We start from the raw sequence: 14,324 nt of genomic DNA, 5'->3' as shown, positions 1-14,324 counted from the left end.
CATCTGAAAACAGGCATATAATTTGTGGGATGACACTACAACAACAAATCTGTTAGTTATTCACCTACACTTCCATCTTAATTCTGTCTACTGTCTGCTATGTTACTTACCTCTTGCTAGATGCAAGATGAAAACTAACATGCACACCTCACTTACAAGTGCTTTACTTATATTTTCAGAAGAGACTCATGCACCAATTCTCTCTGAATCCTAGTGATGCTCAACCTCAAAACTAAATATCAGTACGTATTTACAACTGTAATATGGTTTGGGAATTTCTGGCAGAATGTTAATAATTTACAAGAAAAGATAACTCACCAAATGGTAGAAGTGCTGTTTCATGCAAAACCTTACCAGAATTTGTTTGAGTGTGTGTGTGTGTGTGTGTGTGTGTGAGAGAGAGAGAGAGAGAGAGAGAGAGAGAGAGAGAGAGAGAGAGAGAGATTGGGGTCGGGGGGGGGGGGGGGGGGGGTGGGGGGGGGGGGGAGGGGGAGAGATTCACTAGGAAACTGTGTGCTGATGAGCCTACTACACTGCGGAATACTGTTGATAAATATTAAAAATTTTATCAGTGTGTATACAGAACCAGTAACACATAAATGCAGACAAATGCAATTATATCATCATTATTATTATTACTACTAGTATTATTTATCAAAATGAGCTAATATCCAAATGTGTAAGTTTACAAACCTGAAATGCTGTAGTTCAGGACAAACAGCATCACATGCTGTACCTCCATCATTACCACTTCCAGTAAAACGAAGAATGGTGCAACGTTCTGTCCCTAGCTGCAACAGCAGAGAACCAATCTGAAGATCTCTACCACCATCGGGTGGCAGGAACTTGCATGCAAATCTTTTCACTTCACCACATGTAAACAGCAGAGAAGGTCCCTCATCACACACAGCAAATTCTGAACTGTAACTGGGATTGTTCACAGTGACTGACAGCTTGCTGAACTGCAATGGTTGTGGGCAGCAGCTCCTAGAAGAGTACCTATTATTCACTCAACAGTATACAGAAACAGAGGAACAACATATTTTTTGTAGAAATTATGTAAATTAATGTAGTTATTTGCTTTTCTTTCTATATTGTCAAGAGAACAAAAACAATGAAATCTCTATTGTTATTTTTGATTATATGAGAAAAGTTAAGAAATTGGAAAAATCTGTAGCAGAAAAATTACAGGTTGTAAAAAGATTATGGATTAAAAATGAGTTACTATATTGTATTACAGCCAAAGTAATCCACTAAAAGTTATATTACTCTGTTCATATTTTTATCAAAATGATACATTGTGCCTCACAATCTCTCTTGCAAAATGTGAGGCACTCTTCAATTCTCTGTCAATTACTGAACACTGTTTTCATGTAGTCACTGCAGGAGTAACTGCAGCTATGGTGACAAAGGGACAGAAGAACTACCAACTGAAGTTAAAGATTGCAGAAATTCAATATAGTTCCATAGAAAAGGTCAGCAAAATAAAAAAAGTGAAAAGAAGCCTATACAATGAAAAATGAAAAAATCTGCTGGTTAGAAAAAGCAAAAGCAGTTTACATAAGGAATCCAAAGGAATTGTTGGTATAGCAGCTGAGATTCAAATTCCTGAGCAAATTGTGGAAGGAATAAAATCAAGCTACAGTAAGTAGCCTTTGTTATCACAACTTTCATCATGGTTGAATCACTGATATCAGTGACTTACACTATCCTCTACTTAACCTATCTTTGGCACAGAAAGGGGTAAAATTTGCAGCTCTAAAGCTTTTCGATAAATTACCAGCTGAAATAAAACGTCTGACAGAGAGCAGTAATAGCTTCAAAAATAAATTGAAATCATATCTCCTTGACAACTCCTATACCACAAATGAATTCTTCAATAGGTTAATAAAGCTAAAGGTATTGTATTGTATAGGGGAATGGGATAGGTAACGAAAATTTTACGCTTTTAAAAAAAATCATTTCTTATGCTCTTGACACATTCCACATCATAATGGTTACCATGAGATTGATCAATGAACATGTAACTAACTAACTCACTAACTCACTGAAAATATTCCTCCTTGCTGTCTGAAAGTAGTGACGATCTTTTATCCAGAATATAAGTATTTTCTTGGCCATATCAAATCTGTACCTGCCATTCTCCTGCTAGGTATCCTCCTTGTCACTGTCAATGCCACATCCATATTTTCTTGTCTAATGGGTTCACAGCCTCAATAAATAATTTAATGATCACCACTTTCTGCTTACAGTTGCTAATTTTATTCAAGTTCTATGTTTGCTTGGATGGCCGTCTCCAGCAGTAGCTGTTATACAACTATTATTTTTATTTGATATCCTTCTGCCTTAACCTAAAACAGACTTGTATTTACAGTTCAGACGTTAAATAAATTCAAGTGAACAGACCAACAGATACCTGGATAATATAAGAAATACTTTCTGTGTGATACAATAGAGTGAAATATAGTTGCTATGTGAAAAACATTACTTTTGCATATATTTAGCTCTAACTAGTATGGAGCACAAACAACTTTACAAAATTTGTACCATTATTATAAGATAAATTGAAAAATAGCAAAAAATGTCAAAATGAGCTTGTCATGATGTTGACATGAGTACAAAGCATTAATACAGTTTCAACTGCAGTGAAAATGTGCGAGAATATATGTAACAAGACACGTATGCACAAATACATCTTCATGGCTACATTGTTTCGATTAACTACATTGTACTGGCATTGTAGCTCATATGTCGGTGCAGTGTAGTCAGCCGAGACAATGTAGCCATGCATGTGCATGTACGTGTACGTGTATGTGTACGTGTACGTGTATGTGTATTTTGTACTAATTACTTCTCAAGGAGGACATCTGTTGGAAACAACTGAGTTTTTTTCTTTGCTGACACCATGCAGTTTTTTATTGTTTTTGTTTTTGATCTGTCTTGTAATTATCCTCAAAAAATAGTTCTTCAGGCTATGTTCCTGGCAATATGGTCTATATTAATTTCATTCATCACCAAGTCAACTTCATACTCTCTTAAAGAGTGGACTGGAGTTAATATGCCACAGATTAAGGGCCCTGGAAGAGACTATAGGAAGTTTTGACAGCTATAAAGCACCATTTGTTCAGAAATTGATAAATCAGAATCACTAGTATCCTTGTGGCATAAATTATTGCTGCTTTGAGTTACCATGTAATGAATGTATTCCATGCGGTGGCATCATATTTTTTGTTAAGAGAGGTTCATGATTTGTCTGTTGAATACATCTGGGATGGTTTTGGGTGGACATCACTGTTTAATTTTGAAAAGGACCTAGTATGGCTAACTACAACTGGATTTATGACTAAAATATACCTAAAATCTGGGGAATAGTGGAAAACAATTGCTGGCACTGATGAAGATACAAAGAATGTACATAAATAATTATCCCACATATACAGAACTGTGTACTCTGACCACAATCTATTGGTTATGAACTGTAGATTAAAACTGAAGAAACTGCAAAAAGGCGGGAATTTAAGGAGATGGGACCTGGATAAACTGAAAGAACCAGAGGTTGTACAGAGTTTCAGGGAGAGCACAAGGGAACAATTGACAGGAATGGGGGAAAGAAATACAGTAGAAGAAGAATGGGTAGCTTTGAGGAATGAAATAGTGAAGGCAGCAGAGGATCAAGTAGGTAAAAAGACAAGGGCTAGTAGAAATCCCTGGGTAACAGAAGAGATACTGAATTTAATTGATGAAAGGAGAAAATACAAAAACGCAGTAAGTGAAGCAGGCAAAAAGGAATACAAACGTCTCAAAATTTAGATCGACAGAAAGTGAAAAATGGCTAAGCAGGTATGGCTAGAGGACAAATGTAAGGATGTAGAGGCTTATCTCACAAGGGGTAAGATAGATACTGCCTACAGGAAAATTAAAGAGACCTTTGGAGAAAAGAGAGCCACTTGTATGAATATCAAGAGTTCAGATGGAAACCCAGTAATAAGCAAAGAAGGGAAAGCAGAAAGGTGGACGGAGTATATAGAGGGTCTATACAGGGGTGATGTTCTTGAGGACAATATTATGGAAATGGAAGTGGTGGTAGATGAAGACGAAATGGGAGATATGATACTGTGTGATGAGTTTGACAGAGCCCTGAAAGACCTGAGTCGAAACAAGGCCCCGGGAGTAGACAACATTCTATTAGAACTACTGACAGCTTTGGGAGAGCAAGTCCTGACAAAACTCTACCATCTGGTGAGCAAGATGTATGAGACAGGCGAAATTCCCTCAGACTTCAGGAAAAATATAATAATTCCAATCCCAAAGAGAGCAGGTGTTGACAGATGTGAAAATTACCAAACTATCAGTTTAATAAGTCACATCTGCGGTACTAACGCGAATTCTTTACAGACAAATGGAAAATGGTAGAAGCCGACCTTGGAGAAGATCAGTTTGGATTCCGTAGAAATGTTGGAACACGTGAGGCAATACTGACCCTACGACTTATCTTAGAATCCAGATTAAGGAAAGGTAAACCTACGTTTCTAGCATGTCCATTCAGGCAGACAGTGTTTGTTGGTAATGAGGATCACCCTGTGGCTAAACATGCCTTGGTGCACGGCCAGCACATCTTGGCGCAGTGTTACACCGTCCGGGTTATCTGGATACTTCCCACTAACACCAGCCTATCCGAAATCCGGAGATGGGAACTTGCTCTTCAATATATCCTCTCTTCCCGTTATGCACCAGGCCTCAATCTCCGCTAATTTCAAGTTGCCGCCACTCATACCTCACCTGTCATTCAACAACATCTTTGCCTCTCCACTTCTGCCTCGACTGACATCTCTGCCCAAACTCTTTGTCTTTAAATATATCTGCTTGTGTCTGTATATGTGTGGATGGAAATGTGTGTGTGTGTGTGTGTGCGCGCGCGCGAGTGTATACCCGTCCTTTTTCCCCCCTAAGGTAAGTCTTTCCGCTCCGGGGACTGGAATGGCTCCTTACCCTCTCCCTTAAAACCCACATCCTTTCGTCTTTCCCTCTCCTTCCCTCGTTTCTGATGAGGCAACAGTTTGTTGCGAAAGCTTGAATTTTGTGTGTATTTTGTGTTCGTTTGTGTGTCTGTCAACCTGCCAGCACTTTCATTTGGTAAGTCACATCATCTTTGTTTTTAGGTATATATATATTTCCTTCGTGGAATGTTTCCTTCTATTATATATATATATATTTTTTTTGAGACACACCCTAAGAGAGGCAACTATATCAGCCACTGCCATACACAGACTGGAATTCACTCATTCCATGAATTATGATAAAACAAGAGTTCTGGCAGACATTCATTACCAAGTCAGCTTTATAATCTTTTAAAGGTCTGATTGGGGTCAATACTTAATAACATCATTCAATAGCTTGGAAATGTCAGACGCCATTCCCTCGAATCTTCCTTCTCCTCCTTTCTCACCTCTCCCACTCTGCTCAATAAACACACACCCTAATGTGGTTGAGTTCTGATATAATGTAGTCAGCTGGGCCAATATACCAGTGCAAGTTTATGTTTGTGTCCATGTTCCTGCAACCAGTTTAGCAATGGTTTCAGTCTTGCTTACGTGGCTGTCACAACTACTCACTGCAGCTATTTGATGAATTGTTACCATTACTCCTTCTACTACTTACATTCCATCACAGACTTTCTAATAGCCATTATTGTATATGACTTTTTTGTGTATGATTGATAACAACATTTATATGACAGTTTACGTTGATCAATTTTTATTGGCACACACTTTGTCCTCAGATGTATTCAAAATACATGTTGTTATACAGGGTGTAAACAACAACTGTTTACCATGTGCCCTGTGGTGTAGGTAAAGTCAACATGAACAAATTGATACAGGACCTTGTGGCCTATCAAGCTGGAAAACAACTTCGAACTGGCATATTAAAGCCACCTCAGCTACAGCGAATATACATCATACAAGATTTTGGCCAGACTCATCCTTGAATATTAAAAACCTTTTGTTCTTTTATTTACAAAATGTAAAAATAGGTGCAAAATGTAAATTTTAATACCATAAAATTATTAACTAAATCTTCTCACAATGGAACTAGTACGCTTGTATGGGTTAAGCTTAAATTTAATTGTAAATGTAATTAGTTTTTGCATAATGTTTACATGTGTAATTTTTGAAAACATTTCTCCTGTAGAACAGCTGCTTTTTTATTAGTTTAGAATGAACATAAACAGTTACAACTGCAAGAAACTTCTTTTTTTATGAGATTACCAGTTTCAGCCTGTTTTAGACCATCTTCACACCTCACATCATGATGGTGGACGGTGTCTGAATGGAGCAGGTGCTATGACTCCACGAACGCTAACTGTTCAAGCGTCCAGTTGGCATTCGTGGAGTCGTAGCACCCGCTCCATTTACAGCCACCGTCTACAATCATGGTGTGAGGTCTAAAGATGGTCTAAAACAGACCACAACTGGTAACTTTATAAGAAAAGAAGTTTCTTGTAGTTGTGACTGTTTATGTTCATGTTTACATGTGTCTTTTTCCTTTCCTTACCCTCACAGAGAAGTGCAATTTAATAATGCTAATAAAATAGCTGACTAAGCTGGTGGCATAACAGAGTGAGAAGATACTGAAAATCTCATGCAACACACATGCGCTGTAGCGTATGTGACTTCTGCAGGCCAATTTTAAGCTGTTGGATTAAAGTGTACTGTATCAAATTTCCTGCCTCAACTTCCCCTACGTCACTGTGGTATGTTGAAAACATCTATCATTTATACCCTGTTATATGAAGACATACGACACATTGTCAGTCATATATCTTAATATTTTTCACATTGCAACTATGTGCTATGCAGAGTGCTGAAAGTATGTCATCAATTAACCACGGACCTGATGATCCATTCACTTCAGCATATTTCCCATTCACACTGTGCTTATGGTTTGTTTTAAGTTGCTTCACAATGACACTACCTTCAAAACTGGCCAAAAGTAAATGAATCTGAATGAAGTTTGCAGCTGTAGGCAGAAATTAGGACTTTTACAGCATCTTTGCAGAAATTTCCCTCTGCTATATGGCTTGTCTATTGTTGAACAGCTCCTTTCCCAATGATCTGATTCTCATCTCATAATACACCCGCTAAATTTCATCTCATCCTTAAGGTCAAACATATAAACAGATTAAATAAGAGAATTCTTTTTGAAAATTGTAAGATTACAATTTACTCAAAAAACTGCAAATGGTCTCAGTTCTTACAGAATGTGGGACTCAGTGACCTGCCATGCTGCCTTAACCTTCCCAAACCTTTCCCTCTTTCCTCCCTGAGGAAGGAATTAGCAGTTGTGAAAGCAGAGAATATTTTTTTTCTTCTTTTAAAGGTGTCTATTGGCAGCTTTGGAATTTTGATCCTGAAGGTTATTTCTGGTCTCCCATTCTAGTTCCTTATAATTCTATACTAGCAGATTAAAACATACAAGCATGGGTATAGAAATGTCTACAGCTTATGCTCTTTTTTTAAATAGTTTTATAAAGTCTCAGAATTATCAAGATATGATATGGTTCAAACTCATGACTCTTTGGACCTTGTACACTTTTAAACGTTAACATTCTGTAACAATTTAATCCCTTCACTGACATTAAATTTACATTCTTTGACTACATCCTGCTCTACACCTATAACACCATTTATTCTCCAAAAGCCATTTGAGGTGTCTAGCACAGAATACAATTGTTTATCATTATTATTAATCCCACCCTTCATTCCTGTACCATCAAATGATGAGTGGGATAAACAACTGTAGGTAAGCCTCTGTAAACATTCAAATTTCTTTGGTTTTAGCACATGCCCATACAATCAAACGTATGTAGGAGCAAATATCTTGCTTCACTTTCTTCAAATAAGAATCCAGAAAATTGTAGTAGTAAGCCTTCAAGTGATATGCAAAGCCTTTCTTGCAGTTGTTCACATGCTGAATAAAACAAACATGTGGCAAAACACATACAAGTATTTCCATACTTTTCTCTACTATCTTTATTTGACAAGGGTGTCTGTGACAAAATAGTTAAGAATGATTTGACAAGGATTTGGTCAGTTTCTTTCTTCATAGATAAATTACGTTTCTATAGTATCCTTCCACTTCCTTTCCATCTGGCTTCTGACCTTTCTGGAACTACTTCGGTGTAAACTTTCATATTCAAATTGCTTGAGATGCTTATTCTCTTGGGATCTTACAATTATAGCTTCTTCAAGTGACTCATTGCCAATGGTGTGAAAAAAAAATAACAGTTCTTCTAGCTGCTTAAGCACAATGTTACCTTTACTTATGTTGAGGGTAAACAGCTTGTCATTATATAAGTGTCAATTTATTAGTAGTCCTCAGTAATTCGCTATAATTTTCTGACATCGCAATTTCCTTGTACAGTGTATACAAAAGGGTTACTGCTAAATAGCCTACCAGAATCCTCAGTCTTCTCTATCAGGTAAAAAAACAACATGAAGAATAATGATCACATACATGGGGTACACCAAAATATACTCTCACGCAAAGAGACTTCTGCATATTGAGAACAATGTACTAGGCTAAATGCCTTTGTTATGAAGTCATAAATTCCATCACAAAGTATGTAACCTTTTCTTTTGTTCACTAGGTGACACTACAGAACTGTGCTGAGTGCCTTCTAAAAGTCAAGGAATGTGCCATCTACCTGAAGGCTGCTATCTGCTGCCTTCTGCACCTCATGGACAAACAGAGCAGACTAAACTTCATGTGTCCGCTGCTTGCAGAATCCATGTTTAGTTCTACAGAGGGAAATTTTTGGTCTCTGAGCATAAAAGTTTTTATTCTCGAGGTTACTGTTCACCTAACAGAGAGGAGGGAAAGAGGTAGTGCTCCACACTTCTGTCCACATTAAGCCCATCAAAAAATTTGTGGCAGTTTCATTTTAACGATTGTCACCCATCTTACATTATATTACCTTCAATTCCATGTCATGCAGATTTGTTTTGAAGAACACCTTCACTAAGTGTATCACTCATATCACACATCCTTTTTTAGTTATTATCTGCATAAACTTGAGTGCAAACAAATCTCAACTAATATGGGTCAAAATCAATTCAACAGCTCTCATTATCCATCCAACTTCCCTAACACTTCTCTTTTTTTTTCTTTTTTATAGCCAGCAGCATAATACATATCACATAATGACATGATTATTAGAAAGATTCATCAGAATAGCTGCTTATAATAACCACTCTTTACTCATCAACAATGTAAGAAAAGACAGATTGCTACTTACCACAAAGAAGACATGTCAAGCTGCAGGCAGGCACAATTAGGACAGACACACACACACACACACACACACACACACACACACACACACACCACAGCCTTCCTAAGTATAAGAGATACGCACAGGAAACATGCACGACACTCACTCTCTCTCTCTCTCTCTCTCACTCTCTCTCTCTCTCTCTCTCTCTCTCTCTCACACACACACACACACACACACACACACACACACACACACACAAAGCAACCACACCACATGCACAAACGACTGCCAACTCCAGCATCTTGGGCCAGAACGCAACATCTTGTGGGATACAAGTGGCAAACTGGAGTGGGTGGGGAAGGGGAAGGGGAAGGGATAGTAGTGTATGGGTGGGAAGAGAGATGAATGCTGTCTAGTGGGGTGTAGGCTGAGGCCTCAAACTATGATAACATACTGTCCGCACATCCTCCACCCAACAGTTTCCACTCCCTCTGTCCTATCATCTTCTACCAATTCTCATCTCTGACCCTGTTTATTTGCAGCCCTCTGGCAACACTTCTAGCCGTCCTTTCCCACTCCTCTCCTTTCTTGCTCCTTTTTTTCCCCACTTCCCTGCCCCACAACCTCCTGATGTTGTGACTGTTGGTAGCCTAGTCCCTGCACACCCCACCAGACAGCTTTCGTCTCTCTCCCCACCCATACACTACCATCCCTTCCCCTTCCCTACCCCCTCCAATTTGCTGCTTGCATCCCATGTGATGTTGCATTCTGGTCCAAGATGCTGGAGTGTGTGTGTGTGTGTGTGTGTGTGTGTGTGTGTGTGTTTGTTTTACTGATGTAGGCTGTGGCCGAAAGTTGTGTGTGAGTGCCTTTTAATTGTCCTTTCTGCTACTTGATGTGTCTTCTTTACAGTAAGTGGCAATCTGCCTTTTATTACAATGCTGATATTGCTACCTGGAGTTTCCATTGTTTAATCTTCATTCATGACAGACCATTTCAGCATTTATGCCATTGTCAAGTACCTGCAAATACAGTTTGTGCGTGAATGTGAATGTAATTTATATTAAAGTGTCTATATTATACTCACACATGACATCTATATTATGTCATTAGTGAACTGTGTTACAACTGTCACTGTTTTGATAACATAAGTGAATCAAGATCAGTTATTATAAACAGATATTCTGGTGCATCTCTCTAATAACTTACTCATTAATTTCTGCTATGTGGGTGTATGGCGCATTTCCCTAGTACCTAAGGGTATACTGGTCATTTGCCGTATCTCTGCTGCAGTTACATTTCATATTATTACTAGCACTGGTGCCTCTTGGCACTTTTTAAAAGTGGCACACTTCACAAACAGCAAAAAAATATAATACAACATTAAATTACACAAATCCTCAAGGTGTTTTGCAAAAACCTGTTTGGTTACCGTTTCGTGCTGAACAATATACACAAACATTTTCATAAATGAAGATGACGTTATTCCCAAAATCAAATTTTCTATGATGCAATAAATTATTATTATTATTATTATTTTAACTTGAAAACACTATTCAACTTCTTCACATCAGGTGTGTTGTAAATTTTTTAAGAATAAAGACTTCAATTAGTATAAAAATAAGAAACTGCACACATGAAAGCAAAATAACACATCTCTATCAAGTAAAGTAAGACTCCAGAAATAATTTGACTATTACTTCCATTATCTTCAATGATTAAATGAAAATGAATGTATTTATTAATATGGCAAATTCTATCACCAAATTAGATATTTATTTTCAATCAGGTAAAAACAAGTCAAAGTTCAGACTATAGGCTGTGACATCACACTGTTTATAAATGAAAGTACGAAATTTTGGGCACCTGATAAATACTTCAATAACAACATTTTCATCAGCTTGATACTTGGATTTTGTGAAGCGAGCTCTGCTTTCAATGCAAGATGTAATACTGTTCATTTCTACAGTGACGGTAAGAAGTTCTGCTCTGGATGATTTGCTCCAGAGATCTTTTGCTCGAAGCCCTTCTTCAGGTGTTATGTTAGGCTCAGGATCAGGAGGTAACTTCTAAAAGAAAACAAACAGTAAATAGCCTGTGAAACAGAAAACAGATTTACTGATCATTACACTACAGTAACAAATCTATGGTTTGACACAAACCTTCAGAAGCTTTTCTAGATTGTTGTGTATCCTTATTTTTTCTGGAAGGGGAAGCTGTGTTGTAGCAGCCAGTGCTTCAAGGGAAAGTGTGATATAGTCCTGAACATTAGCGGAAAGATAGGCACAATTCAGTGCACGAGTAAGAATGTTTGTGAGCAAAAGCCACCATTTCTCACTGCGATAATCCCATAGCATGTGTGAGAGTAAGCTGTTAACAGAATTAAATCTTATGATACAGCATTGTTACATTTTAAATACACTTAAAGTTCAAATCTATTTACACAATACTGTTGAACTACTCAGAGAAATTCATAGAGCTAGATTTAAGTTTGCAGCATATATGTACCATATTTGTGACATCTGATAAAACAGTGCCACGTGGTTCACTCACTTTCACATTTTATTTATACTGTATCATCAAATTAAGCAAAAAACAGAGGATATCAGTCACATAAATCAATCTCATTTAATGCCTACAGAGGGAGTTCACATGAAATAGTGAGCATATTATGTTTCATAAAGGAAACTGAATTTTATATCAATGTCTTGGGAATGAGTACTAAGATACTTTTGCAGTCAGGCAATTTATCATTAATTCAATACACATGTAATTCAAACTGTGTGGACAACAAAGAGCAATTTTTGTCAGCTCATAAAATACACTAAAAAGTCAAAAGTCTATGGATAGCTTGAATTATTGATTTGGTAATGAAGAGGAGTGAGTGAGAGAGTGTGTGTATTTTATGTGTGTGTGTGGGGGGGGGGAGGGGGGGGGGGGGGGTAAAAACTGTAGCTGCAGACCAAGACTTGAATGCAATGCATACGCTCACAAATATTTAGGCTACAATAGTTAGGCACAGTTGAAACTTGCATAGGACAGAGGAGAGTTAATAGTTGTGCCTAAAAACAGTGAAAATGAATTTCTGCAAATATCTGAACAATAATATGTAGCTGATGTAGAATATGATGGCAACTGGGGAAAACAAGGGGAGCAGTAGATAATAATTTCATGCCAATAAAAACAGCATTATCAAGACAGTTCGCTGACCAGAGAAACATATGGAGGTTGAAAGAAAGCCACACTAAAATTTGAAAGGAAACCACAAATAGAATGAAAATGCAAACATGACAATTTTTCCTAAAACAAAAATGTGTCTATCTTCTTTCTGAAAATCATAGTTCCTCAGTTTTTAGTGAAAAAGGTTGCTTTGAAAGGATATCAGCTCATACCACCAATTACACACTGAAGATTGCCACTGTTGTACTGCTTTTCCAAACAAAACCACCACACTACCACAGTTCAGAATAGCCTTCATAATTGTTCAAAAACATCTAGCCCACCAGTGAATGCTACTGACTAATAATGATGATATTGATTTGCTCATTTCATTCCACGTATAATTACGCACACACTCTGTAAATAAACTAATTAATCACTACATCTAGTAGTCACAAATTTTGCTCATACTCCTTAAGATTATACCTTTCGTAATAAGCACAGATGTGATACTGAATCAAATGCTTCTTGGAACTCAAGAAATACTGCATCTACTTGACTGCCTCAATTTAAGGCTTTTCAGGATGTCATGTGAAAGATGTGCGAGTCAGGTGTCACATGATCAATGTTTTTGGAATCCATGATGGCTGATATGGAGGAGATCATTCTGTTCAAGATACCTTATTACCTTTGAACTCAGAATATTCTACAAAAAAAAATCATTGTCAAGGATACCGCATGGTAGTTCTCTGGATCACTACTGCTAACCTTCTTGTAGACGGGTGTAACCTGTACCTTCTTCCAACTACTGGACATAGGTTCTTGTTCGAGGTACCTGCGATGGATTAAAGTTGATAGACAGATCAAATTGGGGGACAGATCAAATTGGGGCAATACTCCTGGATTTTCCTTCATAAAGAAATGTTTGAAATTCGAGTTATGTATTTCTGCTTTTGATTTGCTAATCTCAATTTCAGTTCTTGTCTCATCCATAAGTGACTAGGCACTAACTTTGGTGTCACTGTCACTAACAGCCTTTACACACAAGCAGAATTTCTTTCAGTTTTGTAAAATATTATTTGACAATATCATGCCGTTACTGAATGCTTCATACATTGCTCTCTTGACAGCCAAATTTGTTTCATTCAGCACCTATCTATCTATAGCCATGTGCTTTATTTTCCACCTATTATTCAGTAATCACTGTTTCTTCAGAACTGTCTTCACACTGACTGTATACCACAAATGTTCCTCTCAACACATATTGTTCTACGGGTTACATTTACATCTGACACATGGCCAACAATTCTCTAAAACTTTAGCTGTAGTTCCTCTACATGCTCCTGTCCCAAGATAAATGTTTGAAGTTCCTCATTGAGATGACACTATTGCTTCTTTATCTAGTCTGGGAACACACACACACACACACACACACACACACACACACACACACAATTACATTGCATTTACACTGAAATAATACTGCTTGTTTTATCCCTAGTTCTAACATTAACATTTTTCATCTCTGGAAATGGAGGTACTCTGTGCTTGCACTAATTTAAAAATCTTTGATCTAACAAAATTTCTCTGCACCATATATTTATTTTTATACCTGATCTTGGCATAACTGCCAAAAACCAGTTCATGTAGCAAATAATTCGTACCATAGGAAATTACACCAGTGTTGTGTATGTTTCTTAATGTGTAACATGTTCTACCAAGAATCCACGGAACAGTCAATCAATGCAATATATAAATCTCTCTACTAGTTTTAGTTGCCCTTTGTACTTTGGTGATCATTGTTGCTACAACTGCCAGATGATCACTGATACCATTTTCAATGTGTACATACTCACTGAGTTCACATCTATTTGTTGCCATTAGATCAAAT

General features: G+C 37.4%; 1 protein-coding gene across 1 annotated transcript in view; it reads right to left on the bottom strand.

The window, feature by feature from the left end:
• Positions 1-14,324, bottom strand: part of LOC126090089 (trafficking protein particle complex subunit 11) — a 122,681-nt gene that overhangs the window by 61,684 nt on the left and 46,673 nt on the right. Inside the window, 3 exon segments of the mRNA XM_049906959.1 lie at positions 694-987; positions 11,141-11,343; positions 11,437-11,644. Of these exon segments, the coding sequence (XP_049762916.1) occupies positions 694-987; positions 11,141-11,343; positions 11,437-11,644 (705 nt within the window).

The sequence above is a fragment of the Schistocerca cancellata genome, chromosome 1 (genome assembly GCF_023864275.1).
Source record: "Schistocerca cancellata isolate TAMUIC-IGC-003103 chromosome 1, iqSchCanc2.1, whole genome shotgun sequence".
Taxonomy (NCBI): domain Eukaryota; kingdom Metazoa; phylum Arthropoda; class Insecta; order Orthoptera; family Acrididae; genus Schistocerca; species Schistocerca cancellata.
This window is presented reverse-complemented; position numbering and strand designations above follow the sequence as displayed.